Source organism: Macaca fascicularis, chromosome 18, assembly GCF_037993035.2.
Source record: "Macaca fascicularis isolate 582-1 chromosome 18, T2T-MFA8v1.1".
Taxonomy (NCBI): Eukaryota; Metazoa; Chordata; class Mammalia; order Primates; family Cercopithecidae; genus Macaca; species Macaca fascicularis.
Genome location: NC_088392.1, coordinates 37,340,317 through 37,365,183, shown reverse-complemented (window position 1 = coordinate 37,365,183; position 24,867 = coordinate 37,340,317). Strand labels below are relative to the sequence as shown.

The following is a 24,867-nucleotide window of genomic DNA, read 5'->3' as shown; positions in this document are numbered from 1 at the left end:
GTTATGGTAGCTCAAGTAACTGAAAAGTCAAGGGAAGTGATCACCTTCTGCCTCAACTTAATCAGAGGCTTGGAAAATGTTACTGAGACTCTTTCTATCTCTCTGTGATTTTCTCCCTCTATGTGAAACCCATTTTCAGACAGACTCTCTTCTCACATAGAAAGAAAGAGCAGCAGCTCCAGGCCTGAAATCTTCTCAGCTCAAGTCCAAAAGGAACATCCTCATGCTCTGTCCAAGCATTCCAGCAAAATCTCAGTGCATCACACAGGTTCCAGGTGGGTCACAGTCACATTCCTAACACACCTTCATGGCTGGGGAAACACCCAAAGAACATCCTGAGATGAGGAGGAAGAAGGCTTGTTTCCACACTGAGAAATGAAAGTTCAGCAATCTGAAGAAGGATAAATGGATACAAGCAGTAAAAACAACAGATGCCACCACATTTTCATATTTTCCTGATTATCACAGTACTCCATGTTAATTATCATTCAGAAGAACAGGAAATAAACACAACACTCCTAGGTTCATTTCTCAGGGATATCCATGAGTACCATTTTGTCATTCTTCATCCTAATTTTTCTTTCTATTTGTGTAATTTTTATACAATGGAAATCATAGTGTAAATATAGATCTTGTATTTTCACTTATATTAAATAAGAATTTTAATATCACACGAATAATCTATTATAAACAATGTAAATGGCTGTGTTCAAAAGCAATTTTTATAGTTAACTATTTATGTTATTTTTCAGATTCCTTGGTTTTACTGTTTACAGTCTAGATAGGAGACATGAAACACAGAGGGAAGGTAAAAGTAGTCCAAGGACAGAGATACAAATACTTGTGTTTATAATCTTCTTTACAGTCTGCAAGAATTGAGCCTTTAAGTATTTATTGAAAGAGGTTTTTTTAAAAAAAAAAACTTTTATTTAAGTATAGGGGTACAAGTGCAGGTTTGTTACATAGGTAAACTTGTGTCACAGGGGTTTGTTGTACAGATTATTTCCTCACCCAGGTATTAAGCGTAGTATCCATTAGTTATTTTTCCTGATCCTCCCCTTCCTCCTAACCTCTTCCAAAAGACCACACTGTGTGTGTTGCTCCCCTCTATGTGTTCATGTGTTCTCATCATTTGGCTCCCACTTAGAAGTGAGAACAAAAAGCATCATATTTTATGTAATCATTCCTATTTCTCTCTTGTGTGAATCCCCCCTACCTATACCTACTCTCAGAAGTGCATTCCTACCTTCCGGTCCAGTCACATTCTCTTCCCAATATTTGGTGATGAGTGACCTCCACATATTGATTTGAACTACACTGTGCCAAGTCTCAATGCCAGGACACGGCTTTGGCACAGGATGCTACACTAGAACTGTTCTTTCTGACTTGATCTGTTCTTGGTTTATCAACTGTTTGCTGAGACAAGGCTGAAAGATGGCTGGGCCACTGAATCACGGATCATAGGACCTTCTCGTTCCAAAACTCCTATGTGCAATGACAGTAGAGTCATTTCTTCAAAAAGTGTTAAAGAAAAACTTCAGCCAAATTAAATTTAAGGGAGTTTAATTGAGCAATGAATGATTTACGAGTCAGGCAGTCCCCAGAACCCCAGCAGAATCAGAGAGACTCCAGGGATGCCTTGTGGTCAGAACAAATTTATAGACAAAAAAAAAAAAAAGGGGAAATAAGGAGTGGCATACTGAAATCAGAAGTGAGGTACAGAAACAACTGGATTGGTTCCAGCTCAGTGTTTGCCTTATTTGAAGACAATTTAAACACTCAGCAGTTTTGTGGTTGAAGTATGGCTGCTGGGATTGGCCAGGACTAAGCTATTGTTACAGATACATACTCCTAAGTTGGGTTTTCAATCTTATCTACCTGTTAAGTTACGTTGCAATTCATCCACAAGGACTCAAATATAGAAGTATGGGGTCTTTCTCAGACCATATTTAGTTTGATTTAACAACATACATATTGAACTTCTATTACATGTCAATCATTATTACCACAGTTGGGAATATAATGGTGAGCAAAAACCTATATTTTCATCATGTTCACACTCTAGTGAGAAAGGCAGACATATAATTATGTAAAATTGCCATCTCTGATAAGTGAAATAAAGGAGAGGCACATGGAGATGTAAGTGGTTATAATAGGGAATTCGATCTATGGTTTTTCTGAAGAATTAGCAAGTGAGTTGAGGTCTGAAGATGGGTTAGCAGTAACCAACAAAAGTGGTGGGGTAGATAAAAAAAATCAAGAACAGAAAATAATCCCTTGATTCCTTGACTCTCTTACTTAAGATTATACTTCTTCTTTGGTACCTTCTGTAAGAAAAGAGGTCAGGAGAGGCTTACCTGAGAAAGTAATGTTTGAGCAAAGACCTAAAGAAGTTAAGAAGAAAGCCACTCTGCTCTTTGGCCAGGAATATTCTAGTGAGAAGAAATTTGTGCAAAGGCTCCGAGGCAGGCGGGTCCCTGTGTGGCCAGGAACAGCCAGAAGCCAGTGGCTGGAGGAGTGAACTGAGTGGGGACACACAGGAGTCAAATTCAGAGAGTGAAGGAGAAGGAGGAGCAGGTCTGTGGGTGTTTGTATTCATCATGGGGCACTGTAAAGAATTTTAGTTTTGAGTGAGATGAAATTGAACTTGAGAGAGATGAGTAAGATGTAGAACCACTGAAAGGTTTTGAGCAGAGTGATCTGATCTGACTTACATTTAAAAAGAAATAGTCTGGCTATATTGAGAAGATATTGTATAGAGTACAAGTTGGAAGCACCGTGACTCTTGGAGCATATTTAAGTTCCCATTTTACAAAGGAAGAAATGGAGGCACAGAGATTTTAACTTGACTAAAGTCATAAAGCACAGATAATTGATTTGAACTTAGGTTTAGCTGATCTTAAAGCCCCTGCCCTTTCTGCTATGTCAGAATTTTGTGTGTGTGTGTGTGTGTGAATGTGTGCATGATATTAATTGGAAAAGTAGCATCATACAGTATATAATACTTGAATTGTTTTTCACTTTTTCATTTAAGATGTTATGAAGTCATGTCAACACATCCTTTTTCCATAGCATCATTTTTATGGCGTACACCTTAGTCCATTGTATAGATGTTCAATCTTCAGATAACCTACCTCCTTTTGTTATTTTTAAATTATCATTAAAAACCTAAATAAATATTTGCATTGGGAATTCTTCCATCCTCTTCAGGGAAAAGGCCAAACGTCCCAAGGAAAATATTTTAAAATGTATTTCCGGTTGATGAGAAGGTGATCTTTCATACATAAAAAAACAATGTAAACTCAATGACAGCATTGGCCTTTTTACTTTAAAGTACTTAAAACAATTTCTAAAAGAATATATTTTCACACTTTGCGAAGTAAGCATGAAACTACACAAAATCACTGATTAATTAGATTTGGAGATGCAGTCAATATGTTCATGAGGAAAGGCAATATTTTGTGTAGAAACTAAAGTGCCTATATTTTAATATGTTAGTTTAAAAAATCAGTTGGCAAATGCTCTTGTTTCACCCTCTGGAACATTAGATCTTAATGATTTTATTGGTTTGGTGATGATGATATTGTAAAGGTTTGAGTTCTCCTCTCTTTTATAGAAGCCTTGGAGTATCATTTCTTTCTGGTTGTCTTAGCTATTCCTTTTCCTATCCAATACAGTGCAGTCTTCTTGTCTAGGCTTTTCCAGTTTCCCTCGCCTCCTTTACTATCACACCTCAAAAAAATAGACTTGTCTCTTTTTTTTTTTTTTTCGTAAGTGTCTCAGTGCTATGGACTTGAGAGAACCCATGTTATATAAGAAAAAACATCACAAGTTTTCTTATGAATCAAAGCCAGCAGTTGGGCCTTCTTCAATGTTTCACATGGTAGAACTAGAAACAGGAAATTATTCAATTAAACCTCCATAGTTCACCACTGTAGCAACAAATAGGCTATTTCAGAAGCAGTTTTCCCAGCCTCAGAAGGAGAATTCCCCCAGTGCTGGGGAGTAGAGTGGTGCCAAAGTACCAATTTTCAAGAGTATTCAACTGCAAAAATGACACTTTTCTACTTGCAAAAGAACTTGCTTTGGCTGTTTTCTGAGACAGAAGGAAATCTCCTTTCCCATTTTGGAAATCAATAAGGCTTTTTTCCCCACTGCTATGGGTTATTATAAAAGAAACTGCCCATGTTTCTGGAGATAACTTTTAGAAGATGATTATTGAAACACCGCCAACTCTGCTCTCCTGTGGGTCACAATCTGGAGGTTGGGGACTGCTGGTTGGAAGGCTGTGAAGAATATCTATTCAGGTTCCTAATGCTCATATCTCCCAGACATTTCAACAAGTTTGCAATAGAGTATTTTGAGCGAACGCCATCCAGAGCCCAGGATAAAGTTCCCTTACCATTTCTCATTACAAGTCATTACCAGGACATTTTCAGGGCACTCTTGTTGAGTTGTTCATCTGGAATTTTTATAATAGCTTATGGTACAATTAAAGATACAGCCATATCCAAGGAAGATATTGCTAGCTACAGAGAAGTGATGGTGTCTCTCTGAGGAGCTGGTTCTCACGACAACCTCCCTTCCCTATATAAACTGGGGCAGCCTGACCAGCAGTGACAGGATTATAGTCATCTGTGGAGTAGTGCTTACTCAAGTATGAGCTCTTCTATTTTTTAAGTGTGTGATATTGGGCTGGCAATTTTAACTCTCTTAGTTTCAGGGTTCTCATCTGTGAATACAAATGAAAATACTTTACAAGGTTATTATGAGAATTAAAGAGATAACATATTTCAAGTGCCTGGCATACAGCCTGATACATAATAGGCATATAAATGGTGGTAGCATGCTTCTCTTCTATTCTGCGTGAAATTCAGTCTATCCCCAGAGTGGTCACTAGGCATACATTGTCACCTCTTCTTTCTCCACTAACATGACCATAAAAAGCCATTTTCTTAGTTTCTCTACTCAGGCCTACTTCCTCACAGAGTTGAGCTTTAACCACCTGCAATTATTTCCAAACCATTAAATATACATACAGATACACACACACACACACACACACACACACACACATACACACACACACACAATATATATATGTACACAGATACATGTATATTGAATGGTTTGGAAAGAGTTGCAAGTGGTTAAAGCAACTCTCTCTCTCTCTCTCTCTATATATATATATATACACACACATATATGTGCATGTGTATATGTCTCTATATGTATACATATATGTGTATATATGTCTCTCTATATAGAGAGATAGGTTTCTCTCTATATATAGAGAGATAGAGATAGGTTTCTCTCTATATATAGAGAGAGGTTTCTGTATATATATAGAGAGAGGTTTGCATATTTAATGGTTTGGAAAGAGTTGCAAGTGGTTAAAGCAGCTATCTATATATTATATATAAAATCTATTATGATATAATAGACAGTGTCAGTGTACAATTAGTAACATATAATATTAATACATTACATAATTAAATATATATTACATTGAACATGTACATTATATATTATATTTAATGTAATATGTTACATTAAACTAAATAAATATATATAAGATACATTAATATATATTTGCTAGGACTCATACTAATTTTAATTCTAAACTCAACCAGGAGGCACCCACATTTACAGGGCAATAAAGAAAGAAGAGGTAATTTAAAAAGCAAAGGGGGCGCATACAATTTTGAAATGAAGGCTCTCTCTGAGCAGGGAACCTCAGGGTATACTGTCGGGTACAAAACAGAGAAGTATTTACCACCCTACCTTGGGTTCACCATCACCTCAAATGTGGCATAACATGGCATTGGGTTTTTTTAGTGGATGCAACACGTAAGTTTCTTCTATCAGATTTAAAGACAATCAAAATGTTCATGATTTTTCACACTCATTTAAAGTCAAACCTATTCTTTCCTAGTCCTTACTTGCTGAGTTGGGATTTTTTGTTTAGAGTGGTAGGTGTTTGGAGGAGTTACCTAGTGTAGTCCTTTCCAAGTATTTTCATTCATTTAGAGATTTTAGATTAATTTCATTGTTCTATACTGATGAAATCTTTTTGAATTTTAATGGTGCTGACAAATATAATAGTTATTCCTTCTAGTTTTCTATCACTAACTGATTTATTCTGCATGTTAATATCTCCATGCCAGGTATCAATTTAAAACTATTTGCTGTGGGGTTGAGGGGAAGCAGAGCACTATGATACATCACAGGAGAATAATCTTTTAACTGGGCATTAATTGACATTGACCAATTAATACACACTCTGGTAGTAGGGATTCACCATGCTTCATTACAGTTTGGGTCATATTTAACTTAGGTATTTACAACAATACCATGAATATATTACAAAACACTTGTAAAAATCCAGATATGATTTTTTTGTGTTAATTTTCAGTTATTTCAACCTGCAATAATTTATTCTAAGTGAACCCATGCTGGCTCCCAGTGGCCTTACATCCTTTCCTAAGTGTTTATAAATCATGTCTTAAATAATTAATTTTTATCTCCAGTCTGAGAGTGATTTCAAGCTCACTTGACTGTAGTTAGAAATAACTATGGTCTTCCCCTTAGGAAAAAAAATCAAGGAAACTTGTCTATTTTTGAAAGGCACAAATGCCTCTCCTATTCCTTAAAGATTAACAAAAGTGATTCAGTCGTCTCTTTGGAAATACATATTTGAAGCAAGAAAGGTTGGGTATTTTTGGAATAAGCACTCTAGGACCCTTTTCTTGTTGGAGATTTTCCCCCTACCATGCCCTACACAAATTACCCTCTTCTGCATAGCTGATTTAGTCTTAGACTCCAGAATGTTACATACCCACTATCACCTCAAACTCTGTGCTAGATTAATAGGCCCACTGAGTCTTATTATATTATCTCCAAGAGGTCATCCCTGAACACCTCATTCCCTACTGTCTCTAAACTATTGCAGTATTTTGTTGTTGTTGCTGGGAGAGGCTATTACATAAATAGAGATTTAAATCCTAGGTCAAAAAATATACCTGTTGTCTTTGTTCAGATTGGAGGCTGCTTGAAAGGATGAACTCTTTCTTTTTCTTCCTTGCAACCATCACGTTCTCTTACATTGATAGTGGGCATTAAGAAAAACTTGCTGAGGAATGATAGTAATGAAGTCTTTCCTTCATAGTCATATGGCCACACACCCAGAACTGGACGTCCATTGACCAAAAATCAGTTGCAAAACTGGAATTGGACAAAAAAATCATAAATTTTAAAGTGGGAAAATGCACTTATTAAATAGAATCCTTGTTTTTAATTAGTTTAATTAGAATGCTTCATGTCGTAAAATGTGTATATTCTGCTTAACCTGGATTAAATAATAAAAGAATTAATTGACCCCTATAACTGAGAAATCCAAAGGCAGGGCTGGCTTTAGGTTAGATAGGTTATTCCAATGACCCAAACAATGTAACCAAAATCTCAGTTTCCTTCTGTTTCTTCACTTTGATTCTACAGTTTCAACTTCATTTTCAGGTTCTGCATTAGCTTTTTTGTTGCTGCTATAACAGATTACTACCAACTTTGTGGTTTAAAACAAACACAAATTTATTATCTTACAGTTCTGGAGATCAAAAGTCAGGAAATAGGTCTTTTACCTGTAAAATCGAAGTATTCACAGGGCTGTGCTCCTTCTAGAGGGTCCAGGGAAGAGCCTGTTCCTCCAGTTTCTAGAAGTTGCTTGCATTCTGTGGCTTGTGGTCCCTGTTAAGCAATGGTATCACTCTGGCTTCTGCTCTCATTGTCATACATCCCTTTCTTCCTCTGCCTCTCTCTTTCATCTTTTAAGGATTGCTTATGATTGTAATTGGTCTTCCCAGATAATCCAAGATAATCTCCCCATTGCAAAATCCATCTTTATCACATCACAAAGTCCTTTTTGCAATGTCAGGTAACAGTCTGGCCTAGTATTTGGATGTGGGCATCTTTGGAGGGCTATTGTCTTCCTTTCCACAGTCTTCCCTCTAGCCCTGAAAGATTTGCATTGATTCCCCATGAAAACTATTTTCATCCCTTCCCAGCTTCTCCAGAAGTTTCAATCCATTACAGCATCAACTCAGCCAAAAAATCTCACATTGGCAGCTCTAAGGGCCCAAATCACATCATCTAAATCATGTATGGGTAAGACTCTGGATATGATCCATACTGGGGAAAAATTCCTCTTTTCTGTGGACCTGTGAAGCTAGAAAGCAAGTTATATGATCTCAAAATATAATGGTGTAACAGCATACAAAGCCAGCTACAAACCTTCCTCTCAAAAGGAAGAAAGTCAGAAGAAAATAAAAGGAATCCTTGGTCCCAAGAAGTTTTGAAATCCAACTGGGCAAAAAATCATTAGTTTTCAAGTCTTGGGAACAATTTTCTGTAGTTTATGTCTTCATCCTCTTGGCTCAAAGCTCTGCCCTCTGGGTTCATATTTCTGACCTTGTAATTATTTTTCTTTTATTCTTTTTCATAATGGTAGTACATACTTGCAGCTGAGTACTCTTAGCCTCTTTCTTGCCTGTAGAATTTTCAAAATCTAGTGGCCTTCTTTCATTTTGTCCTCTTTGTCCCTTTGAGTCCAATCTGGCAGTGTTTCTGCTGATATAACAATCTCAGGAACCTTGCTGTTCTCCCATGTATGTCTCTCCCAATCTAGCAGTGTTTCTGCTGATATAACAATCTCAAGAACCTTGCTGGTCTTCCACATATGTCTTGGGTATTTACTCTATTAGACAGGAGACTCTTCCATAGGCCTTTCCTGGACAACTTCTTCTTTACTCCTGGTTTCTGTTAAGACAGCTGAGAGGACCCATGAGCCACATGCCTAATTTCCTCAAAAAACCCACTGAATGACTGAATATTCTGATCTTTTGATCTTTGTGAGGCATGAACAACACACTCTTTACTTTCTCTACAGAGTATGCATTCCTAACCACAAATTTCGTAATTTTAGTGTGATTTATAATCTGAATAGGCTGATAATTTCCCAAATCAAGTACTGGGTTTTTTGCTTTTTTGTTTTTTTTTGTTTGTTTGTTTATAAGGAGTTTTTCCCTCAGTCTAACTCTTCATCATATTTTACTATAAGCAGCAAGGAGAAATCTGGTCACATCTTCAACACTTTGTTTGGAAATCTCAGCAAATATCCCAGTTTATCATTTGCAAGTTCTGCACTCCACATAGTAGTAAGAAATAATTGTGCTAATATTTTCGCCACTGTATAACAAGGACCCCATTTTGCATTTTTTTTCTGAGACCTCATCATCAATGCCTTTAGTGTCCATGTTTTACCAACAGTCTATTCAAGGCAATCTAGGTTCTTTTTCTGTTTCCCAATTCCAATGTCACCTGGACATTTTTAAATAGTGTTACAGCAGCATCTCACTCTAGGGTACCAAAATCAGTACTAGCTTTCTATTACTCTTGTAATCTACTGCCACAAATTTAATGACAGAAAACAACACAAACAACACAAATTTATTATCTTACAGTGAAATATTTAAGTAAAGGTTTTGCAAAGTCAAAATCAATGTATCAATAGGACTGTGTTCCTTACGCAGGCTCCAGTGAACATCTTGTTTTTTCCCTTCTCCAGCTTTCAGAGGCTGCCTGCATTCCTCGGCTCATGAACCTTTCCAGTAATGGCATCACTCTGCCCTGACCTCTGCTTTTGCCCTCACATTCCTTCCTCCGACTCTGGCTTCCTGTCTCTCTCTTCCATTTTCTAAGGCTCCTGTGATTTCACTGGGCACATTGGGTCATCAAAGATAATCTCCTCATCTCGTGATCTTAGCTTTATAACATCTGCAAATCCCTTTTTTCACATAAAGTCACACTTTCACAGGTTTTGGGGATTTGGATGTAGGTATTTTGGGGAGGGGGTGGGGAGTATTTTTCTGCCTACCACAGGTTCTTCATGGGGATCTGATGGAAGCTCCACGATTTCTTTTAAATTAGTCCCTTCATTGAAACTCATACTCTTCCACAGTCTGATTGGCTGATGGGCTCAGTTCTGAATTTTTCATCATGATCAGAAAGACAGGCTACTCTGCGTGACTAAAGTGACTCAGGATCCATTACCTCAATTTTGTAGTTGAGAAATGTGGAGCAGTGGTACTCTCAGAGCAAACTGTAAGACCTGTTATTACAATAAGTTAGAAGAGATTAGGAACAAGACAAGCAAGCAAATAAAAAACAAAAACAAGAAGCCCACAAATATCACCTAAAATATGCCACTTCACCCCATGATTGTAAATTAGCCCATGTCAAATGACCACATAATATTTATATTTGTATATTCCATATAGATAGCACATAGCCCAAAAGTCTATACAATAATTGGCTTTCTTAAATGACTAAATGGTGAACTATTATATTGTCACATTCACGTGATTTGATCTGCAATGTAATAAAATTCATAGCTTTATAATACCTTTTGACTAGATGCTATTGTTTTTGCAAATATATTTCTCAAACATGTTTTAGAAAGTATTGAAAGTCAGATCATGATATTGGGAGAACAAAAAATAGATTCAGATAATTAATTTTCAGAATAAAAACAAGACAATAATGTAGTTCCAAAATGGAGGTTCTGAAAGGAATTGTACACTTTTAATTTGTCTTATTTCCTTAGTCTAATCTCAGAAAATCAGTGCTCCTGATACACCCCCACCCCAATACACACATAACTAAGGGTATATGTGATTTGAAAAAAATGAAAGTATAGATTAATGGACCTTGTGAACTCAAAAGTGTGTCTGGACATCTGTATATTCTATCATCAGATTAAATCTCAGAAGGGGTGTTTCAACATAAAACTTCTTAAATACTACGTGAAGAGTATCACCTACGCTAAACTATTTTCTGTGGCCCCCATTTCTCTCCTGTTTTTGCTTGATCTTTTGATATTCCCCCCCCCCCCCACCATAAGAGGCTATGTGGGTCTGATACCTCTGATACCTCTGAGAGTAGAGATGAGGAGACACAGTGTCTCTCAAGTATAAATCACTGAACTGCAAGTCAGAAAATATCAAAGCTGTTTCCAAGAGAATACTCTAAAATGAAGCTGAGTTATCTAAGATGAAAGAAAGAGTATTGGGGAAGAGAGTACAAGCAACTTTCAGAGGCTAGCTGTGGAACCAAGTGAGTATTTAAGAGGAAGAGAAGTCAATGGTCTTTTGTAGAAGCTCATTGGTCAGTGGACTGATGGCTTGTACTACTTGGTATAGGGGTCAAGGGCCATAGTGAAGAGTAACTTGATCCCTAGAACTGCTATGTGAGGCTGAACAAGGTACCGTTAAGGAGATCTAAGTGGTATTTTATTTTCTGTTTCTGTATTAGTTTTCTGAGGATAATGCCTTCCATCTTCATCTGTATCCCTGCAAAGGACATGATTTCATTCCTTTTTATGGCTGCATAGTATTCTGTGGTGTTCCACATTTTATTCATAGTATTCCACGTTTTCTTTGTCTAGTCTATTCTTGATGGGCATTTAGGATGATTCCACATCTTTGCTATTATGAATAGTGCTGCAAAGAACATATGTGTGCATGTATCTTTATAATAGAATGATTTACATTCCCTTGGATATATGCCCAGTAATAGGATTGCTGGGTCAAATGGTATTTCTGCCTCCAAGTCTTTGAGGAATCACCACACTCTCTTCCACAATGTTCTCACTTATAAGTGGGAACTGAATGATGAGAATACATGGACACATGGCAAGGGAACAACACACATTGGGGCCTGTCAGAGGGAGGGGTGAGGAGAGGGAAAACATCAAGAAGAATAGCTAATGGATGCTGAGCTTCATACCTAGGTGATGGGATGATCTGTGCAGCAAACCACCATGGCACAAATTTACCCACGTAAAAAGCCTGCATATCCTGCACATGTACCCATGAACTTAAAACAAATTTGAAGAAAAATCCAGATCTGAGCAGCATGGACCATTCTTGGGTTCCTGCCTTCCCTCCCACTTGTTGAGGACATCCTATTACTGATGTGGGAAATACAGGACTTCATTGTCTTAAGAAGAAGTTGCAACTCTTCCCTCATGCCTACTATATTATGCAATGGTTCTTTACATCATTTTGGCAGGGAGGCAGGCTTGAACTCACCTTATACATCTACTGAAAGCTAAAGACTCCCTTCCCAGTAATAAAGAGCATGTTCACACAAGCCAATCATTTTGTTCATAAAATTTCAGGATATTCACAAACTTCCTGAATTTTGTTGGCAGAGACTTCCCTGGAAGATTAATGGACTGGGTTAAGAACCCTTGCTGTAGAACCCAGTCCTGAACCACCAGAGGCTTCACCTCAGCTAATGGAAGTTTTGAGTGTTTCAAGAAATTTGGGGGTAACCAAAGAGTTTTATCCCACTCTAAAGAACCCATCCATGTAAGCTACTTTGAAGGTTTTGCTTTAGTGATCACAGGCACTTCATATTTTAACTTTTCTGAGACAGGAAGGAATGGGCATGACTAGGGATCTAAAACACTGTTGTCTAGTTCCAGCATCATAGGAGTTTCCCTGATGATGATTTTATCCTGTATTTTTCATGCTTTCCCCCATGCCTGTCTTCTTAAATAGATATTCACATTCTCTCTGCTCACAGCCTGGGGAGCATGGGAGGGTAACAAGAATAGGTGGGGAACAATCTAGTGAGGAATGGTCTGAACCCGCCGCTGAACATCTCCTTAAACGACAGTACTTTTACTAGAATGACATTTCTATTCATTATCCTTCCCGGCCAAATTCATTGGTTTGTAAGTTCACTTATTCAGCAAAAACGTATCAACATGTGCAGAATTCCAAGTTCTATGCTGGCGCCTGTGAGGAGTGCAAAGATGGGTGGCATACAACCTCTCTCCTCTCAAAGGAGCTTGAGGTCCTGCAGCAGAGACAAGTTACACAAAGGAACTCAGCTTAAACAGTTTCCTGAAAGGGCTTTACTGTTCAACCTTCCTAAGTTTCCTGCTGTGTGTGTGTGTGTGTGTGTGTGTGCGCGCGCGCGCGCGCGCACGCCTGTGCATGGTTGCTTCACTTTATGTGCCAGGGACTGAAGAAATGTCTTTCTTGTTCTCCCAGAGCACCCCCTCCATGACGTGAACCATCATATTTGTCACCATACTTTATAATTATCCATTTAGCTTCTCTCCCAACGGATCACAAACCCCTTGAGGATAGAGACTGAGTTTCACTAGATGTCCCAACTATTTCGTGGGAGCCAACAGAACACCTAGAACATGAAAAGTGCTTTTAAATATGTTAAAGAAAACAAGAGAGAAGAGAGAACACAGACGACATGAAACGTCCTACAAAAGAAGGCCCCTAGCTATTATGTCAGGAAATAACTTCTGGCCTTTGTCTGCTGTGTGTTTCAGGATCTCGATTTTCCACCCGTCTTAGAAGGGAGTTGGGTCAGGTGATCCTTTCCAAATGAAAAATTATATTTTAAATCATGCCAAGGGCAGAGAAGGAACTAAACATCCTGGCCATCTGCTCCGCCTTAAACACCCGCCTAGGTTTTACAGTCAAATACAAATAATTTCCTGAAGGCTGAGTGTCAAACACAGTCGCTGCAAAACCTCCAGACGCTCAGGATGTTCGCAGGCTCCATTGACAAAAGTGACTTCCCACGCTTTGCCCACAGAGGGCATCCCTGCGCATTGATACGTAGACCAGGCAAATGCAGCTGCTGGAAGCCTCCTCGGTCCGCTCTTTTTTCCCTAAGCCATAGTCTCTGTGCCCCCACCCCCTTCCCGTGGAATCTTTGCCTGATCCAGTTCCTTTCCCTCCGGTCTCCACATTTTCCCTTCCAGCCCTCCACTTCTCCGGATCAATGTGTAGTACGGTTCCAACTCCCAGCTCGCACACCACTGGCGGACACCCCAGTAACAAGTGAGAGCGCTCCACCCCGCAGTCCCCCCACCCCGCCTCTCCTCCCTCGGTCCCCTCCGCTCTTGGAAGAAAAACCAGCAGCATCTCCAGCTCTCGCGCGGAATTGTCTCTTCAACTTTACCCAACAGACGACATGGAACCAGCCTCAACCTTTTAATGCACAGCCCGGCCACAGGATTGCCTTCCATCTCCTCTTGGTCCCTCCTGGATGTGGTTTATTGATGACTTGCGAGACCCTCAGAGAGCTGTCTTCCCTCCTCTGGATCCCTCCGTTTCCTTGAGTTAGTTTTCCAAGGTTTTACCGGGGCTCGGGATCTCTTGGACCGAATGGAACTTTTTGCTGCCTGCTTTTGCTGCTGATTCTGTCAGTGGACAAGGAAAAAGGCTTCGAAGGCAGCAGAGGCACAGGGGAGGTGGAGAAAGAGGTGGAGGAAGAGGACGAGGAGGAGGAGGAGGAAGCCGAAGGGGCTCGGCGCGTGTGTGTGCATGTGTGCATGCGTGTGTGAGTGCATGTGTGTGAGTGCTGTCGCTGCCCACGACCCCTGGCCCCGAAGGTGTTGGCTGAAATATGGAGAATAGTCTTGGATGTGTTTGGGTACCCAAGCTGGCTTTTGTACTCTTCGGAGCTTCCTTGCTCAGCGCGCATCTTCAAGTAACCGGTAAGTGGTTCTTTCCTTTCTTCTCGTCGCACCCCCTTCCGTACCCCACTTCCCTTCTCATCTCATTTGGCGAGTAGTAGAATTGGGGTGGGGGATAGCAAGAGATTTGGCGCTTGCGCTGCCCCCCCCCCCAATTTCCTCACCGATGATAAAAGATAGAAGTGTTATTTTCTTCCCTGGGGGCGGATGATGGTGGGGCTGGGTGCTAGGGGCACCCCTTCGCTGTTTTAAAATCCGATGCTTCACGCATTTTTGCTTCTGCAAATACTTGCGTTGGTTTGGAGAGCCGGCGGGCTGGGGCAGGTGGTGGGGATATCCTTGAAAGGAACTGGGTTGTATCCTTAAAGCCTCAGAAACCTACCAAGTGGGGAGGATTGGGGCAACAGGGGCAGGCGAGAAGGACGTGCAGGGGCTTTGAGGAAGTCTGCGCAGAATGTAGATGGTGGGGCTGAGTCGTTGGTGTGTGAATACATCTCCTTTTGGTTTGGATTTTTGGACTTGGTGATTGAGAATCGGGAAAGGGACAGCTAATTTGTTGTGGTACTTCCAAGGAGGGGATCCCGGTACTGAAGGAGGCACAGAGTTGCCAAGGAGGAGGGCGTGTTTAATTTTGTTTTATTTTTTAACGGTGAATGTAGTTTGCAAGCTGAGTCTCCATATAGCTCCAGGACACCTCCAAACTCCAAATGATTGATATTCCAGAGAACCGGCCCCCTGGCCCTGGCACTTGCCAAGCTCAGTTTCTAATTAAAAATGGCAAAACTGTTTGGGGATTGGATTGGGCTAGAGCAGGAGAAAGAGGGACCTGAAGGCTGATCAGGGCTGCTGTAATCTCCGAATACGGAGCTGGTGGCTTCGACGGCCAAAAGAATAGAAAAGAGCCAAATGACTTCTGATAAGATCCACTTGTTTTGCGGGACCTCACCACAAGTGTCGATGGGCACTGGGGTACAGGGAGCGGGCCTGGCAAAGGAGAGGAGAGCGGCTGGCTGAGCATTCAGATCCCTTCGGAAACGACCTTTTTCCAAATCCAAAGGAAAAAGAGGCTCAGGCAGAGACCGGGCGTTGAGTAGGAGCTCCCCAGTTCGTGCCTGGGAAATTAATAGGGAATGGCACAGAAATCGCGGCCAAGCCCCTAAGCTCCCCGGAGCCCGCAGCTCCGGCTTTCTAGTCTCTGCTAAGTGCTGCATGGCCAAGGGTTGCGAACGCGAGTGGAAAATGCGCCTCTCACGGTCGCGAAGGATTCAGTCAAGCGCCGAGGCAGCCCGAGGCTCCCCAAAGCCTGGCGCGGCCGCACGCAGGCAGGAATCTGCGCTTGCATTCGGACTCAGCTCCTCATCCTCCTTTGGCCCGAGACAGAGAGAGCAGGCAGGAGGGGTGTGTGTGTGTGTGTGTGTGTGTGTGTGTGTGTGTGTGTGTGTACGCGCGCTCGTGTGATGAGCGCGTACCCGCATCCACGCGCTTAGCCGCTGATGCTCCCTCCCTCCCTCTCAGCTCTCGGGCCGGTCCCCTCCTCCCCCGGCTCTTCTCTCCCGGAGCTTTGTCCTCAACAATTACTCTCGCGAAAGGTGGGCGTGGGGGGGGGGGGGGCGGGGGCGGGAGTGTATCTCCGCAGTAATGAATAGATATCCGTTTTAAATTCCCTCCTGGAGACCCTAAAATGATAGAGGCTGCTGCGAGGAGGATCCTCCTTCTGCCCAGAAGATTGACTTGGGCTTTCTATGGCAGTTTGCCCACGGGAAAGGGGAAGTTCAAGGGGCATCCCTCACTGGGTAGCAAGTCTGCCTAACAGCAGGACTGCTGGCCTGAAAGGTGCTAGCTGAATGCACTGCATGAAGCAAGCTGTACAAAAATGAACAATGATGTCAATTACACGACAGTAGTTTAAAGCTATTTCTCAAGTGACTTTTGTCTGGCATAAGGTGGGGGTAGATTAATAGAGATAAATTTATGTACGTTTTATGAATGTCTAAATTAATTATTCTCTTTTCACTTGTTTATGTTTCTTGTCCAGAGAGTCAGGGCCATGTTTAATTTTAATTTCCTCCTCAACAGACAGATCTATGCTTGAAAAAGCAGATGTAAAGAAGGGATACACACACACACATACACATGGGTTATGTTGGTGGATAGGCTAATGGATCTAAATCTTTAAACTTATCTACACTTCTAAATCCGTATCTGTTATTTGCAAGTGAGTTGTGATGCAGTTTGCGCAGTTCGCAGGAAAGTGGATGGTGCACTTTTATGATATTGCCGATTCACATCACTCTGGCCTTTGCTCATTAATCTGAGTATCACTTCTTTCTCTTAGTAATAATTTCCCCCATTTAGGAACATGGCAGGAAACTTACAATAAGAAAGCATAGTTCACTCTATAAAAGGACCAGTAGGAGGTGCCCTTAATAAGGCCAAGTGTCTAGTTTACTGGCAATGAGATTCCCATTCAGCAGGGTGTTTTAAAGACTTTATTGATTGGTAACAAAGGATTATGGAGACTATCACAATAGCACTGGGCCTTTTCTCACTTTCTAGGTAAAGTCTGAAGCTACTGTAGATTTGTATGAAACTGTGATGATTTAACAAAGGACAGCCCTGAACAGTGTCAGTGGAGAGTGAGGACTTGATGTTGGGGAAGGAGGATGGTGACTTTTTAGTTTACTTCTGTAAGATTTCATCTCCTTATATATTTGACATGAGCCACGGTTGCAGGAACCATATAAAGTCTCAGGGGATCTCAGGTAAGATAACAATTTTAGATGTTGGATGTTAATGAGTGAAAAATGAGGTATACATATTAATTAATTCTTCATCCATGTTTGGGTTCCATTGCATTGAAAAAAATCTGTGAGTGTTTAATGTAGTCTGGATATGCTAAAATGAGGCTGGTCGCTCTCCCTAGGCGACTTCTTCTCATTCCCCCAACCAAAGCAGATCAGATGCCCCCATGTTGGTTTGCTTTTGAGTGGCGGGAGTACGGCAGAGCCTGAGGGCTCCGGGTAGGCTGGCCGTCCACTCCTCTTTGAGTGCCGCAGTATAAATCACCAGTGACCTGTCAGTGTCCACTTCCCCACACAGCAGCAGCTGCCCTCTGAGTTATAAAGCATGTGAAACGGCCACCATATATGTTATATGTGAATATATTAGGCTTAGTGCCTTTGCTTTAATGCTCTTAAAAGCTAGCCTGGCTTAAGATGCTGATAGGCATTTTTTTTCTGGGAAGAGATTTATAACTTCTCAGTGTATATCACTTAAATTTATTCTCTGGCAAGTTAACCTGTCAGCAAACTTCTTTATTGTTTTCATTGAAGAGGAAGAGCTTTAATCCTATCTAAATTCCTGAATGAAGCTCTGCTGAAAGTTTCTCCTGGAGTACAGGGTAGTTGCAAGCTGTAGTATGGTTTTCTAAACCAATGGGATGCTTGACAAGATGTATGGGGAGGTGATTTTTTTGGTGGGGAGGTGGGGATATTTTTACCCGTTTTTAGAGAGGGAAGTTGTGATACTGCATCTTCTAAAGGAATTCCAGCAACTCCGTTATCTCAAAAGCATCTTTAATGAGAGGAAATGTTTCTCACTTCCAGTTTCATAAATCTAACGGTCTGGGGTTCTTCAAATGCATATGATATGCTCCTGGAATGTTTGCTGCTGCACGTAGTAGGGTCATCTAGTATGATCACTGCCATTTGGAAATGAGCCCTGATTTAAATTTTGACTTCCAGACAAAACACTTTACCTGGTGCCGCATGTTTAAAAGCAGTGCTGAAGTTTCTGAACAGAATATTTCTTGGCATGGGAGACTGTGCCCTAAGATTACATTTTAAAGTAAGTGTTCTTACTATCTTTGGAGAATTTGCCATCCTAAACTTTGCATATGAAACTTTTTCTTCTTGATTCTACCAGTAAAGACAACTCTATTCAAAAAGAATGTAGTTGTTTTAGGGTATTTCTTTAAAATTAATATTCAATGTCCACATCCACACACAAAGAAGAAGAAGGATTTCCACCCCCTCATACCTTCTCCTTCAAATATATGACTTTGGTGTGAATTATGATAGCTCTAATCACATAAGGGCCCTTGTGATTTCACTGGAGAATGAGTTCTTGCCTGATTACAGATCTTCCTACTTTCCATAGGAAGTTTCCGGCCCACACTGCTATCAGAAATTTGCACCAAATTGGGAACACATTGCTCTGTTTTGGTATTTGTTACCCAGCTGTACATTTTTGAAGGATTAATCTACCTGAGATGATAATCTCTTAGATGAACTATACACATAAATTTCAAGAAATCTAAGCTTTGCCTGAGGCCATAGAATAATGTCATAAACCCGCAAAATTACTTCATTAATTAAATAAAGATAAAAAGTCACTTGGTTCTGGAAAAGTACTGTACTCCTTAAGGAGGAATAGCAAATACTATGCACATTTACAATTCATAAAATGTAAACATCAAGCCTCTTCCCCCCTCTTTTTCCATTCCTTCCTTATAATGCTCTGGAGGAAAATTTAAGAGTTTCACGAGTTGTCACAACAGTTATGTCTTAAGGAATCATAGCTTGGAATCTCACTGACTCATGATTGATAGACACTCAATTAAATATCAACACAATGTCCAGTGAATTTTTTGGCAGCCTGCTGTGGGCTGCTTGCTTCTTTCCAGCTTGTTTCTAAGGAATCGAAACTCTCATTTCTAAGAGGGGTGGCATCAATACTGCCTCTCTTGATGCAGCCCAAGAAAGCCTTTCTCACTCTGAAACCAAGGCTGGGACCCACAGGCACCATGTTTAACATGCTGTGTTACACTTTGCAAGGTCACAGAGATTTGCCTTAAAAATAAATTTTTAAGTGTTCATGCATGCTGCTTTTGGTGGAGAGTTAAACTGTACTTTAAATACAGCTAAATAGTGTTGTTTTCTTAAGAGACTCTAACCTGTGGCCTCTCGGCCAATATTACTGAAGTTCTAGTGCTCACAATCTTTAAGAAGACACAGGAGTGAGCTCTACAAGATAATAGGTTATGCCAACCTAGTTATGCTATTTTTTCTCAAAATGGTGTTACCAGGTTGGAATAATAGAACTTTAACATTTTTCAAAGTTACTACTTTTCAGATTAAAAAACATTTCTTAGTAGTACCGTAGTATCATAGTATCAGTAGCATGGCACTGACCCAATGTATTTAAGATATTGTTCTTCAAAACAAGATCTCAAGGAAAGCCAAAGTTAAACTTGTCAAGAAGAAAGGATGAGCAATCCAGATTATTTTCCCTGCAGGCCAATAAAAAATGTGCAAGATAGAATTACAAGTTGCATACACCAAATAAGTAATAGCAAAAACTAAAATGTAAATTATTATGCACCTTTATAATTGCAGCACTGAGGTAAACGAAACACAATTTAGTACCACACTTTCTTTCTCTCATTCCAGAATGTTAATTCCTTATCTTATGTTTCTCTGGTTTAACACCATACTAACATGGAGAAATACAGGGTGGCTGACTGATGATCAAAATTATTGTAGTGCTCCAAAGTTATTTGACAAATTTTAGCCTGAGGTTTAACAACTAAACCCGTTTAATTCAACTACTAAATCTTTGGTAGTTGAGAAATACCTGAGCTTTGTCCCAATGATGTGGTTTAGAAATACATAATAATGCGTAAGATTGAATATGCCTTCTTTTTCAATATCGATGGGAATTTGCCAGTGGCAATACCAGTGCATATTGCTGTTTTATTAATAGTTCCAAACAACCATATTATTCGTAGCTTTCATTTCTTGGGGGGAAAAGTTCAAGTAGGAAACACACAAATCATTCCATATTTATTGATCATATTTTTAAGGTGATTCTTATGGCATGACTTGTGTAGGAATGTTTCTCTTTTCTAGTAAATTCCATGAGCCCAGTGCCTATGATCTACTTCTACTTCATGATATACTTTAGCTTAATTTCACTGATCCAAATTTTTTGACTTTTATCTTGCTCATTCATTTCACCATTGCCCTCCAGGGAGGAAGCCCCTTTAAGACCATTTGTGGTTATTATGATGAAACTTAACAGGAGTATTTATTGCAATTTGGAGATTTCTTCCTGGTTCATCCTTTAAATATTGGTTCTTGCCTGAAGGTTACTCCTAAGAGTATCTAGGACAAACATGTTCCACTGAATTAACTGAATCTTTAGGATGTGATCTGATGAAAATACCAACTGGTTAGTGAGTTGTGTCCTGATAAGAGAGCTTGTCAAAACAACATTATTCTAGACCATCTACAATGTTCTTACATCTGCGTTTACATTTTTATGAGAGAAAAAAGGAGTTATGCAGTTAATATAAATGTTTTTAACTCAAATCACAACATTTTAAGATTTTACTTATTTTTCTATAGTCTTTTAGAAATATTTCTCCACTCACTTAGCTGCCTCTTTAAAAGTATGTAGAACATAATTTAACCTGTTCTTAATAGATACAATACATCACTATGACTTCATTATAGTATTATGTGATTTTATAGGGATAATTTTTGAAGGCATTGCATCATACAGAACTGTTTATTTTTCCCATCAATTGACCATGAACTATTACTCTTGTTGAGTCTCATCTCTGGGTATAAAATATATTTTGTCTCCATCTTGTGTTCAGCTGAAACTCCTCCCTGTATAAAACTTCCTCAAAGCAGTTCTCTCTTTTAGTTTTGATGCTAAGACATAGGGAACTAAATTTTGTTGGGGTTGTGTTTAAAGTAGGAGAGGAGATTAGAAAACAGCAATTGAATCCTTCATTAGAGGAATATCTAATTAGTTTTAACTAATGATTCTGTAGCATCTGATATTAATTTGGATGTCATTTGTACTTTGTACAACGTATTTTTCCTTATTAAATGAGAATGTGGACTAGATCAATTCTAGTTACATTATTAGTTTCAACATTATATAATTTATTTAAATTATGAACTGTACTATATATATAGTGTTTGGTATAATTAATAATACAATTCATGAAAGTGATAACAATAATAATAATGTAATAATAACAAATACCCATGTACCCACTAGCAGTTTTCTGATTTTTGTATTAATCCCTTACCTTTTGTACAGTTTTTCCACATATGTATACATCTTTAACATGTTACTTTACTTTGGCTGTTCTTAATAGTAATAAAATAAATATAATGTATATATTCTCTGACTTACATTTTTGCTGAACGTTAAGTATTTGAGTTTCATCTATGTGGATTCCTATTGCTGTATTTCAGTCACTTTCTCTGGTGTATAATACTTCATGATATTAATTAACCATAGCTTATTTAATCTACTGTTGATGGATTTTGAAATTCAGTTTTTTGCTATTGCTAGTAAAGTTGGCATGAACATTCTGGTGCAGGTCCACCACCACAAATTTGCCACCATGTTTAAGGTGCATACCTAGGAGTGGAATTGCTGAGTCATAGAAGGATATCTTTACTTCCAGGAGGCAAACACATGCTGCAGTTATTGAAATCCCCACCAGGGGCAGATGAAAGCCTCTTTGCTTCATGCCTCTGTCAACACTTGGTATTTTCTATGCTTAATTTGCCCTCATCTGGTAACTTCTCATTGTGGGTTTAATTTGCATTCCCCTGATTGCTTATAAGTCTGAACATTTTTTCCATTAATTTGTTAGCTATCTGTGATTTCAGCAAGACAGTTCTATGATTCTGTTTCTTCAACTGAGCAACCATTTGCTTTTAGACATTAATATTATTGGTAGTTATTCTGTTTCTTCCACTAAGCAACCCTTTGCTTTTAGGCACAGATGTTATCAGTAGTCTAATGCTCAGGAAGTTGTCACCTGATACTATACCATGTTGACTCTGGCCCAGGCTTTATTTAAGCACCTTCCCAAAATGTACACTGATTTTGAGTTGAAAAGAGATTCTTAGTCACTGTAACATTATTGATTACCCAGAGCAAGTCCTGCCATGTTAGTATCCTGCCTTATCCTGCTTATTGTGTCTTTATAGAGAATCATTTACAGGGAAGCAGGATGCTGGGATGCCAGGCTTAATTTGAGGCTCATTCCATTATGAATCCCCTGAATATAATGGAACTAAAGGATAACTGAATCACAGAGTAGCAATGGTAGATACCAAATCTGAGTTAAAAATCTTAATATGATCATTTGAATTTGGGTATATTTCCAACATGGTAAAATACGTAGGCCCAATATCATTGTTACGTTTATGGCATATATGACTGTGGGTTTCAAACACACACATGTGCTTTGTGCACCAGCCCCCACCCCAATTTTTGTTTGAGTTTATAATTGTTTCGCCTGCTCCCATGGGACAGGCTAATGAAGACCCCTGAATGAAATAAAGCCTCAGATGTACTTGCAGAGGCCTCTATAGTGTATTGCCTTCTGTGCAGACTCATTAGAGATGTAAGCCAAGGCTGAGACATCTAAGCAAACCCTCTGCACCCAGAGTCCTCAATCCATTGTTCCTGCATCTTTTTTCAGCCTCATGGGATCCCAGAAGAATATAAATTAGAGAGAAAAATCTGCAAAGCTTTTCCTTTCATGTTTAATGTCTGGGCAGAGCTGTTCCCTGCAGGACAATTTCTGGTTATTTTCTCTGGTTTGAGGCATCTCCAGGGATAGTTTGGTGACTGTTTCCCTTGGGGAAGTTTTCAGCAGCATATCAGTCTTGCTGTTAAAAATTTATTTTACAATTCATCTGAGATAGTCCTGTTCTAAATGTTCTTCCCATCACTCTTGTCATCTGGCTTTTGATTCCTGCGTACCCCTTTCAGTGACACTGCCTCTTCTGGGCTGAAATGTGTTAAATAATTCGAGCTATAAATCACTCTTGCCTCCCTATTTGGTCTTTACTTAACCAGACTATAAATATTTAGTTCATTTGATTTTTCCTCATACCTCTCCAGAAGCTTAATCATGTTTAGTCTTCTTACTTTAACTCCCTCTAGTTTGTTTATATCTTTCTTGTAATCAAGGGGCCTAACTCTAATGTGCTCTTCTAAGTAAGCTCTCCCAAGTCATACATTATAAAATATAAATTCAACATCATCTTTAGCTTATTGTACAGCCATAGACACACACATGGTCTCTCAAAATTTGTGTTATCAGTTTTCAGGTAGGACTATCCATGCCTGATAAAATCATTGAGATATTATAAGGACCAAATAAGACCAAGTATTCATTGAAGATAATATAGTAGTTACTGAGCCTTTATCAAGGGTTACAAAGAGATGAATAAAAGGTTTAGATGTGTTTCTGCCCTGCAGGGGCTTTTCCTTCAGTGAAGGTGGCAGGCACACACAGAGGTAGGTAGGATACAAGGCAGAACAAAGTACTCACTAAAAAGGGACACAAACAGTTCTGCTTTTCATGTGGTTCTTGTCATTGGTTCTGTTTATGTGATGGATTACGTTTATTGATTTGTGTATGTTGAACTAGCCTTTGCAAGGACATGGATGAAGCTGGAAACCATCATTCTCAGCAAATTAACAGAGGAACAGAAAACCAAACACCGCATGTTCTCACTCATAAGTGGGAGTTGAACAGTGAGAATGCAGGGACACAGGGAGGGGAACATCATCACACACCGGGGCCTATCAGGGGGTGGGGGGCTAGGGGAGGGATAGCATTAGGAGAAATAAATGACAGGTTGATGGGTGCAGCAAAGCACCATGGCACATGTATACCTATGTAACAAATCTGCACTTTCTGCACATGTATTCCAGAACTTAAATATAAATTTTTTAAAACTCATAATATATTAATATAAATTAGCCAGATTGACTGACAGAGTCAATTCATTCATCCTTGTATCCTTAAATTGATTGGACCAAAAAAAAGGCAAGGGAGCTTAAAGAGTTGTCAATCATGTTTAAACCAAAGTATTGGTACGGTAAGAATGAGGATATTACGGTTTTGCCTACAGATCTGGTAGCCTGTTGCTATGAAAACATCCCCAGACTTTCATGACTCTTTCTTCCCATTTTTCTTGAATGTTCCAGGTGTTGTGTTAAGGTGGTAATGGAGCTTAGAGCCCAGTGAGATAAACATGCTAATCAAATACATATATTAACAAACCTACAATTCCAAATGAGATAAGGCTTTAAGAAAGAAAATACTGTAGGGGAGGGTCTCAGACAGTAGATCAAAGACAGCTTCCATGAGAAAGTGTAACTGAGTTTACACCTGAAGAATGAATTAAGAAGGGGATGTTTGAGAGGGGCAAAGGAGAGAATATCAGATTTTCAAAAGTGAGCGCAAAGGC

General features: G+C 39.5%; 1 protein-coding gene across 1 annotated transcript in view; it reads left to right on the top strand.

Annotated features, from left to right (window-relative positions):
* Positions 1-13,898: 13,898 nt before the first annotated feature.
* DCC (DCC netrin 1 receptor) overlaps positions 13,899-24,867 on the top strand; it is a 1,206,733-nt gene continuing 1,195,764 nt past the window's right edge. Inside the window, exon 1 of the mRNA XM_005586668.5 lies at positions 13,899-14,587. Coding sequence (XP_005586725.3) covers positions 14,497-14,587 — 91 coding nt within the window. The 5' untranslated portion in view covers positions 13,899-14,496. The remainder of the gene's footprint in view (positions 14,588-24,867) is intronic.